Raw genomic sequence first — 12173 nt, forward strand, 5'->3', positions numbered from 1 at the left:
TAAACTGTCTTTATCTCAACTCACGAGGTTTTTTTTCCTGATTCTCTCCCCCATCCCGGGGGCGGGGGGGAGTGAGCAAGCGGCTGCGTGGTGCTTGGCTGCCGGCTGGGGTTAAACCACGACAGGCTAGTTTTCTAGAGTTTAAGACCACTGAGAAAAAAGATGAGTGGGGTGAAAGCAGATGTAAAAAAAAAAAGTCACTGAGAAATGGGGAACTTACTGAAGAACTTTACTGGATAGTCAGACATTAATAGTTTGATAGGCAAAGAAGAGGATGGCTTTGGCCTAAAGTCTGTCTGTCCTAAATGGGAAGTGTTTAAGAAAAAAAAAAAAAGCAATGTGTCTAATAAATTTGTCATAAGGACAGTTGTCATGAAAAGATTTCCTTCCATAGATAAGATATTAATTTGGGATATTTTATTCCATCTCCTCCTTCTTATACTGCCTTGCACTGGATATTAAGCAACTTTTTCTTGAATTCTGGTAGCTGGTTATTTATAAATTCCTTAAAACTCCAATTTCTCCCAGTGATAATGTCTTTTAAGAAAACGTCATCAACACTTTAAATGGTTGTGATGCTCTGCTAGAAAATGTATGTTTAGTTTGCCAGTTTATGCTAGGCCTAACATTTCCATGTCTGAAAGCAATGTTCAGAGCCTGGCTTATCTGCTAGTGCAGACAGTGCAAAAAGTCCCCTTGCCTGCAGTAGGATTTGAATGATTGGGGAATACTGCCTTTTCGAGGATAAATTTCTGTATCAAATTTCTATGTTGTTCTGTGTCATGTGGTTGACTCTTTCCAGTAAAACTGTCTTTCCTCCTTCAGTGGACATAGTTCTTGTTTGAATATCTATTTCATCCATTAGGTTATTTGTAGCTGTATTGCTTTATTGTAGCTGTATTGCTTTAAGTTTTACTGGGAGTGTTTTCTCTTTCTAAATGAAAACTAAGTATTGGTGTGGAGAAAGCATTGAGGGTTTTTTTTCCTGCAGTGTTGTTGAAAAGAATTGTATTTAAAGAATACAGCTGTAGTTGGCGAGAAGCATTATCTTTAGCTGTTTGGTGTGCTACATTTCTAAAGCATCTCCTCTATAAGCACTGTACCTGTTTAAAAAGAAAAACCTGTTTCCCTGACAACATCACTCAACTTCTTACTGTTTTGTCTAGTTGGTAGTGTAAGTATCTAATAGGTTTTTGTTCAAAACATAATTAGTTTCCAATATGATCTTTATTAATAGAGTGTTATTGCAAGAGGGATGCTGAGCTAAGATAATTTACACAGCAGGAACAATTAAATAGCACCCTTCTCTTCTGCTCTTTCCCAGGTACGGAAGTAAACCAACTTAAAATCTAATGTGTAGTCAGTGATTTGAACCTTGTAAAGCAGGGCTATTTCGTTTGCTTGGTGTATTACTCATAGCCAATACTTCCATGTTGCATAACTTCAATACTTTGTCTTCTTCCAACAGCAAAAACTCCCCATTTCTTGCGTCTTCAGAGTGTGGAAGTCAATGCAGGACAATTTGCTACTTTTCAATGCACTGCCAATGGTGGAACAGACTCAGGTGACAGACTCTGGTTACAGGTAATTTATTTCTTTCCTAATGCACTGACATCTGGGGGGAGGGGAGTAATGAAAGGAATGTAAAACATGAAAAATGATAGGGCTGTCCATTTCATCAATATTAGATTTTATAGCACCTTTGAACTGCTGCATAGTAGGTGTTCTGTTGTAGAAAATTTTCCTCCCTTGTTTCAATGGGATGCCTTATGGGATGCCTACATGAGAACATGACTTTCTCATAATGTCTATGCTGGCTAACTGCAACATTACGCATAATAATTTTCTTGGCTTACCTCTATTGCTGTTTAGTATTTTCAGCTAAAATTGCATTCCTACTTTTTAAGTCTGGAGAAGACCAGTATGACAGTCAAATCTGACCTTCTGTGTTATAGAGCCAAAGAATTTTACCTATATTCGTTGAGTCCATAGTTTTTTACTTATTCAGTAATGTAGCTTCTAGATAGGTGTCAGATCTTGATTTAAAGACTGTCTCCAACTTGTCTTTCAGTAAAGACAGTCTCCCCTTATCCATTTGTGTAGCCTTGTATCAAAAACATGCACCTTACTTGATCTCTTTTAGTAATGCGGGTGCAAATTTAACTCCTGTCTTGCTGCCATCATTCCAGAATTGTCTGTTCTCTACAGCAAACAATAGTCTGTATTTGGAATTAGTATTAGGGATATACCAACCTCCAGATCCCTGTGCTTTCCATACGTGAAAAACAACATGCTAGAACTGGGACATTGTCTGTGAGAATGAAATAAGGATGCCTAAAACAATGCCTAAGGAGATCAGACAGATGAAACGGCGGTATTTGGAGGAGGAGGGATAGGAGAAACTGAAGCAATACTAACAGGTGGGACTTAGAGATGAAATTCTCTGGTTTTTGTTGTTTAAACAATTTCAGGCTTTTACTATAGTTTTCCTTTCACATTGCAATTGGTGCAAAATTTCATCAAGCATTTTGGAAATGATTCATTTAATTGTGACAGGTTGAACAGCTGAGTAGTTATAAGAAAACTAGCGCACAAACAAATAAGTAAAACCACTTGAAAAACAAAGACTCATATTTATCTGTATATGAATGATGAACTGTTATGTCTATCCAGAAAGAGTCTGATCAAATACAGTAGAAGGCAATGGAAATCTCCTTTGTTTTTGTTTGGGTTTGCATGGGTATTTTCAACCTCTTTGCTAATATAAGGCTGATATTTCTCTTATACTCCAGCCCTTTAAAGCCAGTATTACAGTGTTGAAGTGGTAGAATTAAACTCCTGTCTTTCCTAAGCCACTGAGATTTTTTGAAAGAATGATTTTTCCAGTCATGAACGGAGTTTAGCACGTATGGGAAAATAATGGGTTGCTATTTCATCAATGATAACCTTTCTAGAACCTTTGAACTTTTGCATAATGCTCTTTTGTAAAATTGAAGGTAGAATTCAATATAGGGAAATCCTGTTCTGTTTAGTTTTTCCATAGATTTCAGGACAGTGTAATTTCAGCTTTCACTTTTTTGCATGGAATTTAGGGGACACATAAATTCTTTGCAAAGCTGGAATGTAATTTCGTTATTTTATAAATTAAATATCCTTCTAGATTTTGTGTAATATAAAATCATTCTTCTTAACAGCAGTAGCGATTCCAGAATATCTTTGCTGAGCTTAGTTAAGTGATTCCTTGTTAATATATGATTTTCTCTATATGAAGGATAAGAAAGTAGTGACAGATTGACTTTTTGAGGAATTTTATCTTCCTGCAGGGCCACTGTTTATTTATCCTGCCCATGCAGCTACAGGTCCCTCTGGTAATCAGTCCAAGGTTGTGCAAATTCCAGGTGTGCCTTTGTGTAAGAACATTTTAAAAGTTGACAGGATCTCCTGGATAGCTTGGATTTATTTTTGTACTTGTTTGCCAGTTTCCACAGATGTCTGCTGTGACTTACAGTAAGACTGATCAGACAGCTCCATGGGTGGGATGCTGCAAATCAAGGCTATGAGATACAGTTCCCAACAGGATTAGCTGTATTTTGGTGTACTAGGTCACTATAGCGTAACAGATCCCCAGACCTTGCAGTTCTCCATCAATCAACGAAGACCATCTGGTTTCATGGTCTGATATTGAGGAATTTTGTATACACCTGCTTATAACATCTCATGACACTGCCACAGGACCATAAGTACAATGCAGCTATCTGTAATAGCCAGAAAACATGGTATCTTCTATGTCATGTGACTGGTTAAATGGACGTTGAAGATCGTTTTGTCCCCAGTAAGAGTAGAAACAATATTCAACTACAAAACACCTTAATAGAAGACATTCTTATGTACGCTAGAGCCAGAATAAAATGAGCACCATTCTCTGGAGACATTTATGCTAGGGATTCAGGTTTTAGTGGTACTACAAATGGGTCATGCAAGCTCTCTGATAGCAAATAAATAAATAAATACAGTTGTGTGATTTTATCAGGGGCTTCTCAGCATTTCTGCCATGTAAGTCATATCAGGAGGCCTAGTCTGTTTGGATTTGGCAATTCCAAAATATCGTGAGATAATTTGCTCCCAAATGATTTCCAGTACCTGTCTTTTTTTTTCAGATTCACATTGTTAGTCTGAAGTTACAGGTAAATTGCCAGGCTGAAATCACAAATCCACTGAATTCAGTGACATTTCTGACTGTTTCCAGTAGTGGCAGGATTTTACTCCTGTACTTCTGTCTCTTGTATAGTACCTCTCAGCTTGTATGCAGCAGAAGACTTCAAGTTTAGTAGTACACATTTTTCTGATGAACAAATATTTTACTTTTTACAGTCTGTTAGACTGTGAGGGATATATGTTCCTTAAAACAAATGAATAATTGTAACTTGGTTGGTTATTTTAGTCTCCTTGTCTTTGCTGAGTAGTTGTTGGAAACAGCATAGAAGTTCTTAGTTTAATAATGCCCAGGCCTTGAAGCGGTCCTAAGTGAAATCCATAGATCATATTTAATTTCTCTCCTTTTTTTTTTTTCCTTTTATTTTCGAGCCTATCCCACTGTCATTCCCCATGGAATATGAAGTCTATTAATTTATGGAGTATTATGGAAGTTTTTGCAACTGAAAGAGTGATGGGGGAACCACAATTCATAGGTTAGCTGCCCAAATTAGACCACTGAGCCATGAGATTTGTGTCATGATGCTGTGATCAGTATTTATTCCTTTGGGAAAGGGAAGGCAGAAAGCTGTTTACCTATTCCATAGTGCAGTGCTTTGCAAAAAAAACATTTCTTCTGATCCTGCTAGGCAGCCATGCACTCTAGTGCATGAGCTATGATTGCAAGTTTGTCGGATAGTTTGACAACAAATTGTGGGTATTTTCAGTGATATAATTTCAAGTTAAAGTCAAACGAAAGGACTCAGGAACACAACACAGCATCATACAAGTTTGTTTTTGTTGTTGTAACTAGCGTCCAATTAATAAGGTCATTGGCTAGATTGTATGTTTATGAATTCACGTCCCCATTAGCTTATGTTCTAGACATAAACATACCTTAAAAATAAATCTGATGACACTAATGAAGGAATACTTATAATTTACAGTTGTGTCCCATCTGCGTACATTTTCTTTATCATGTCTGTGGACAACACAGGTTATTGTCAGTATGGGATTACTCTTTCTGTTGCATTGAATGATTGAGCAAAAATGCCATTCCTGTGCTATTTCCTGTGCTCCCACTGTAAGGGCTGTAGAAATTGCTGTAATTTTTTTTTTAATTAAACAAATTCCTCTTTGAAACTACAAGCTCCAGAAGTTGACACCAACAATAAGATAAAGCACTAGGCACTAAAGGAGCTGGGAATCCCAAGGAATGGAAATACACTTCAGAAAAAAAAAACCACACACATTTGTAGGTGGGAGCCAAAGTTAGAATTTGGAAACAAATTAACATGTGGAACACAGAACAGTTACTAGTCAAGTGAAAGCAGATGAGACAATGTCTTCTGAAAAGCTTGTGCTCGTATTAGTATTTAGTAAATTGGCACAAGAAACACAAATCTGTATTATAGGAGAAAGAGAGTAGAATTCTTTTTTGGAAGTAACCTTCTTTTGATGCAGCCTAGAACATTGAAAAAGCAAACATTTTGCTTTCCACCAACATCTTTGAGCCAGGAATCTAAACTGTAGCTTGCAAATTAGAATGAAGTTTAGAAAAATAAAGATTTACTTAAAGACAGGTAAATTTCTTCCACTGCGAGCCCAAGGTATACACATACATAGATTTTCTTCTCTGCAAGTGTATGAAGTTTGAACTTCATGTATTGAATATTTACATATATAAAATATTATATTTAATAGTAACTAAAATTAAAATTGTTATCAAGTGAAAACTGCTTAAATATTAAAATAAATGTTTCCAAGTACTTGGGAAAAGTTGTGCCTCTGCAGCCTTAAAAGTTTGAACCTCTTGAGCCTACCTTTTTTAAGCTACATACTAATATCTTCATTTTTTCTGCAGGATCACCATCTCATTCAGTATAGTGGACATATTCAGTTGATGAATAGCTCCTTAATATGTGGGTTCCTTCACACAAGTATATTTAGGGCTTTACTTTGCTTACTAAATACTATACAAATCAATTCTGAAAACAGGTTTATTCATTTTCTAATGGAGTCTTTTCTACTAATCTTCACAATATTAAGTTGTTTCTGTGGGATGGATTGATTTGATCTTCATTTTATAGTTGAGGAACATAGACACTGAGAAACAAAAGCAAAATGTATCCCTTTTGGAAACAGTCTCTGAGACATCTGGACCTGATTCTCTGCATGTAAGGCACTGAGCACTTTCCATGCTCAGTGTCTACTGATGTTAGTTACAATAGCGAGTGGCCAGTACTTCGGGGAATTGACCTCAACGACCAAAATTAGGCATCTAGAATATCAGTATACGGTTAGAAGAGTCCTGGGAAAAGTTTAAGTGACATGACATTAGGTCTCTGTGACAGAGGCACATCTGTTAAATCATGGAATCACATAGATTCTGCAATTGGCTTGTTTGTTCCTTAGCTTCTCAGACCTAGCTCCATCTCTTCCTTTTCCCACCCCCATCTGCTGCTGCTTCTAATTTGCAGCTGGTTCATTCAGTTCCCTGTATGTGCTACTTGTTCTTAAAATGATCTAGAGTGTGACTTCAGGGAAATTGCTCTTCAGATGATACCCAGGTATCATGAAATTCCATTTTAATATCAAACCCAATCTTTTGATACTAATTTCTGAAGATTTGTTGTAGTGTCACTAAACATGTGGCAGTTGCATTTTTCAGAGACTTGTACTTGACTCAGTGTGGGTAGCCTTTCTTGAGAGAGGTTCCTCAAACAGTGGAAGGCTACAATTGATGAGAAAGAGAGGTCATCGCTTCACTGAAGTAATATATTTTTCCTAGCCTCATTCTAAAATGTGGTTGAAATTCAAATAATTATTTAAAAATGTAATTCTTGGACACATAATTTTTGTTGTAGAAATACAGACCTAAGAGTAAAAATTTGTTGAAGGTAAGCAAATAACAATAGGCTCTCAGGGTATGTCTGACAGCTGTAGTAAGTGGCATCATCAGACTTACCAGTAGCGAGAGACTAATGGGTATTCTCTGATAGAAGGAGAGAGGGTGAAATCTTTCATACCTATGGTTCATGCATGAACGCATGCTACTTCATTTGCAGCCAAGAAACTAAGAACAGTATCACTCTAATGGCTAGTCTTCTCTACCCTATGTAAACAGTTTATTACCTGTTAATAAGGGATTTGACTTTTCTTCTTGTTTTCCCTGAAAGCTGTCTTTCACCTTATTTAGTGTATCTTTTTTTGTATCTTCAGTAATCTTTTGCTGAAGGTATGAAGGATATGAAAGATTTTATTCCTCTACATACAAAACTGCAAAACCTGTATGCATTATTTATTATTTATTCAAAGGAAGAGATATAATCCTGTGTCAGAGGGAGTTCTGGAAAGCAAATTGTTTTCCTTAGGAATTCACACACACACACACAAATGAGAGGTATCAAAAATATCCTTGTGAGAATGTAGAACCAGTGCAATGACTCCTGGCAAATTATGAAAATAAAATATATTTATAGGATATACAAAATAGCTTGTGTGTGTGTGCATGTGCTTGTTTATGTAAATCACATAAAGTATCCCAGAAGGTGAACTGAAGTCCTAGAGCTTCAAAAGAATTTTTTGTTATGCTGTAAACTCTGTGAGGCTTTCACATAATTACCATTTTCATTGCTAAGTCTGGAAGCACTTGAGGAAAAAATGTTTTAGCCATTTTTGAGTACTAAGATAATGAAACGGTATTTTACCTGTTAAAATTAAATCATATACATATGTCACAACTTAGTAACACAAACAGGTGGAACTATTAATGTAAACTGTACAATGAGATAGGCCTAAAGAAGACGTTCTTTTTAATATTAAAAAAAAAATAGTTTGGGTTTGATCAGTAGGTGCTTTTGTGTACTATGGGAGTGCAGGAGATCATTATTCTTCCTGCTCATAAATAGCTCAGTCTTCCGAGACTGTGCATAGCAAATTGTCTTGAGTCCTTTGACTTGAGAAGAGCTTTAATGACATCAGTCAGCTAAAGATTTTGCCAAGACTACTGGCATCCTGATGCAAGTGTGTCCTGATGTGGTTTTTTTGTATATAACCTGAGGTGATTTTATTGTTAGAAGGATAATTAGTGCCCTGTAGGAAGGGGCACTATCTATTACTGAATAGATGAAAGTTAAACTTTTTAAAAAATTCTGGTAACCATTTAATATTATTTCCAGCTTTTGGTATGTTAATTTTTTTGTGTCCCTCTCTCCACTCCAGTATATATTTAGTGCCTTTCTTGCAGTCAATATTGTATATTTTCCATTAATTGTCATTAACCAGTTTTAGTTACTTTTCATGACTTGCATAGTAATCTTACTATATGACAGAAAAAGTTCTGTGAACAGCAGAATATAGGAGGCTTGTGATGTGTGTCATGTTTGTGTTACACAATGTCTAAGGAGCTGTGATCTTCGTTGAAAACTTCCTTCATGATCTGCCTTAAACATGAATTGTGTGATGCCTGTAATATACTTTAGCTAATGCTTTGGGTAAGCTCCCAGAACTGTGCTGTTTATTCTTACAGTTGTGGTAAGAACTGAAATACTCCTTCAAATTTGCCTGGATTTTGTTGGGAGGCTTTAAGTTATTTGAGGAGAAATGAAAAAGTAACACATGTACGGATGGCCTGACCATTCTTACCAATTTCCTTACCTTAGGCTAAAAAAGAAAGGAAGAACAAAACAAAACCGTGTTTATAGAAATAGAAATACTAGAATATAGTATTAATAGAAATTAGAAATAGAAAACTAATAAAAAAATAGAAAAACTTGTGCACATGTTAGCAATTATGTATAGCATTCACTGTGTATACTGATTATACTTTATAATGCATAATAATGCATTATAGAGACAAGTCACTAGTTGCATACCCTAGGAATCACTACTGGGACAAGTACTAGTTAGACTCTTTATTACTGACCTGGATGATGATAGTGTGCACCCTCTGCAAGTTCACAGACAATACGAAGTTGGGCGGAGTGGCTGATGCACCAGAGGGTTGGGCTGCCATTCAGAGCGACCCTGACAGGCTGGAGAAATGGGCAGAGAGGAATCTCATCAAATTCATTAAAGGGAAGTGCAAAGTCCTGCCCCAGGGAAGGAATAATCCCATGCACCACTACACACTGGGGCCTGACAGGCTTGAACGTAGCTTTGCGAAGAACCTGGTGATCGTGGTGGACAAGTTGACCATAAGCTAGCCATGTGCCCTTACAGCAATGAAGACTAACAGCCTCCTGGGCTGCATTAGGAGGAGTGTTGCCAGCAGGTCAAGGGAGGTGATACTTACCCTCTCCTTGGCACTGGGGAGACAGATCTGGAGTGCTGTGTCCAGTTCTGGGCTCCCCAGTACGAGAAAGATACGGACATGCTGGAGGAGGATTAAGGGACTAGAGGATCTGACATACAAGGACAGAGCTGGGACTCTTTAGTCTGGAGAAGGGAAGGATCAGGGGAGATCTTGAAAGGAGTAGAGATGACAGAGCCAGACTCTTCTCAGTGGAATCTAGTGCCAGGACAAGAGGCAATGGGCACAAGCTGAAATACAGGACATGCCACTTAAACATAAGAAAAAAAAAACTTTATTGTGTTCAGACACTGGAACAGGTCGCTTGGAGAGGCCAGGGAGTCTCCATCCTTGGAGATATTAAAAATGCAGCTGGATGCAGTCATGAGCAACTTGCTGCAGTTGACCCTGCTTTGAGCAGGGGGCTAGGACTACAAGATCACCAGAAATCCCTTCCAACCACAGTTATTCTGTGATTCTGTGATAATATTTAAAAATCGCTATTCTCATCTGTAGCATTTAGCAACTTTACTGATGAGGAAAATGGATTTTCTTGGCCGAGGTGAGATGTGTGCCTATGTACACACACTTTTTCAGTAGTTGATTAGATTCCTCTTTCCCATTTTAACTTCTTGGTCTGTCTTTTCTGTTAATTTCTATTTCTGTCAGTTTACGCTTCTTATTTCTTACTTTACTTCTGTTGATTATAAAGGAAGAGAAAGGGAATTCTCAGCAATAAGGGCACACAGAGGAAACCCAGCAAAGCAGTTGGGATGGCGCTTTGGCTTTCAATAAACACTGACCTATTAAAGCTCTGATCACCCTCAAATTCCAGCAATTTATGTGGGAGGAGTAGTATATTGCTAGGAGAGTGTCAGAAATACAAAATCATCTATTAATGCAGAGGCTGCAGTCTAGTACTGTGTATAAAATGCCAGTAGTATTGGAAGTGGCAAAAAGAAGCTCCTTTTCATATGATTTGCAAGTGTGAAGTAAAGAAAATGCAAAGAATAGGTACTTTGAAGCATCTGTGGAACAATGCATTGTTATCTGTATATCCCTCTTCCTCGTCACTTACATAATTTTTACAGCACAATTTTATAAACATCTGCGTACAATATTGTGTTAGATAGTTGGGTTTGTGTTTATTTTAATTCTGCCTGAGGTTTAATTTGCACAAACTCTGTCACAATAATTTTTTAGGAGACAAATTTCAGTTTTTCTGATTTTCTGCATTTTAAGAACTTTGATAAAATGTGATAGAAGGATTTAGTTTAATTTACATATTCTCTTTCCCTAAAGAGAGGCATAAGAAAGAAATGTAACAAATCTCAGCTTTCTAAACATCAATTCAAACTTATAAAATTTTAAAGTATGTTCACATGTATTAGAGATCCTACACCAAATTTTTGGAACAAAGTATCTATGTTTGTTTTAGTTGTTCTGCTCTAGCTGTGAACGAATGCATATACTACAAGCTTTATACCTTAAGACAGTATATATTTACATTGTACGAAAAGTCAAATACATTTTTGAATATGTATACCTAAACTTCCAAACCAGTTCCTCTTGCAAAACAGTTGTTAGGTTAGATGCTCATCCTTTGAGGAAGACGAATGCATTGCTTATATGACAAGCTTTGTTGTGAACAGTTACATCTCTTCCCTCTGGGCAACAGGGTTGAAGGCTTCAGCACACTTAGAGCAATCCTTTTCTCTCTCCTGTCTGTTGGGATGCAATCTCCCATCAGGGATAACACCAGCCAGGCTTTTTTACCTGGGCTTACTGGTTTTATTCTTGTATGTATACAGATTTGATTAATCTTTCTCTGATGCTAAGATTTCTCTTACAGAATCTTCAGTTATTAGTGATACCAGAGACTAGGATAAGTTAATTAATTGTGGACTGTTAATGATAAAACCCAGTGAACATATGCAAGAAACAGAAAGACATCTTGAAATCAATGAATCTGTGAGGTGTTTTGACTTCAGTGGTGCTTCGGAGCTGACCAGCAGAAATCATCCAGCCTAGTGTTTTTATTAGTAAACTATGTGCAGCTGAATTTACAAAATGTGTTTGGAGTGTCGTAGGAATGTACAGTAAAGGTGACTTTCCTCCTTGGACACCATCTTTTCCTTTATAGGTTAGTGTCAGCAAGGCTGAGTGGCGCATCAGGTGCTGTGTACTCTTATCACTGGTATGACTCTTCGAGTGCTGAGATTGCTTTAGGACTAAATTCTCAAAATCAGGGAACTGACACACTCTCAGAAGTGTTGGAAATGGGTTGCCAACCTGCCGTCCTCCTGTTTCTGCATCCAAGCACAATGAAATCTTTCCTCCACAGCAGTGTGCTGCTCAGGCTGGCTCTTGCAAGGGAAGCACAGCTGGGGTTCACAGAGATACTATGACCAATGAAATGCACAGCTAAAAAACTAAAATGCCTGACGGTGCGATAGCTACTCTGAATCTATAGTCTAGCCTTACACTACTTGTATGAGATGGTGCCACTGTAATAATGGAGACAAAAATGAGCCTTATATTCTCCCACTCAGAAATATTGCAGAAGCCTGGCCAGCAAAGCTGCTCTATGGGGTAAGCCTCCCAATCCACCCAGACTGCCCTGCCCAGCGCAAGAGCCAAATGTCGGTAACCATGAAGAAATGTCAGCATGTTTTGTTATTAATACTAA

At 37.4% G+C, this 12173-nt stretch overlaps 1 protein-coding gene across 4 annotated transcripts in view; it reads left to right on the top strand.

Moving 5' to 3' along the window:
* The window catches only part of PTPRM (protein tyrosine phosphatase receptor type M), a 486857-nt gene that overhangs the window by 173195 nt on the left and 301489 nt on the right, over window positions 1-12173 (top strand). For all 4 annotated transcript variants that reach the window (XM_050915684.1, XM_050915683.1, XM_050915685.1 and 1 more), the window contains exon 5: window positions 1469-1584. In XM_050915684.1, the coding sequence (XP_050771641.1) occupies window positions 1469-1584 (116 nt within the window). The remainder of the gene's footprint in view (window positions 1-1468; window positions 1585-12173) is intronic.

The sequence above is a fragment of the Gymnogyps californianus genome, chromosome 2, assembly GCF_018139145.2.
Source record: "Gymnogyps californianus isolate 813 chromosome 2, ASM1813914v2, whole genome shotgun sequence".
NCBI lineage: Eukaryota > Metazoa > Chordata > Aves > Accipitriformes > Cathartidae > Gymnogyps > Gymnogyps californianus.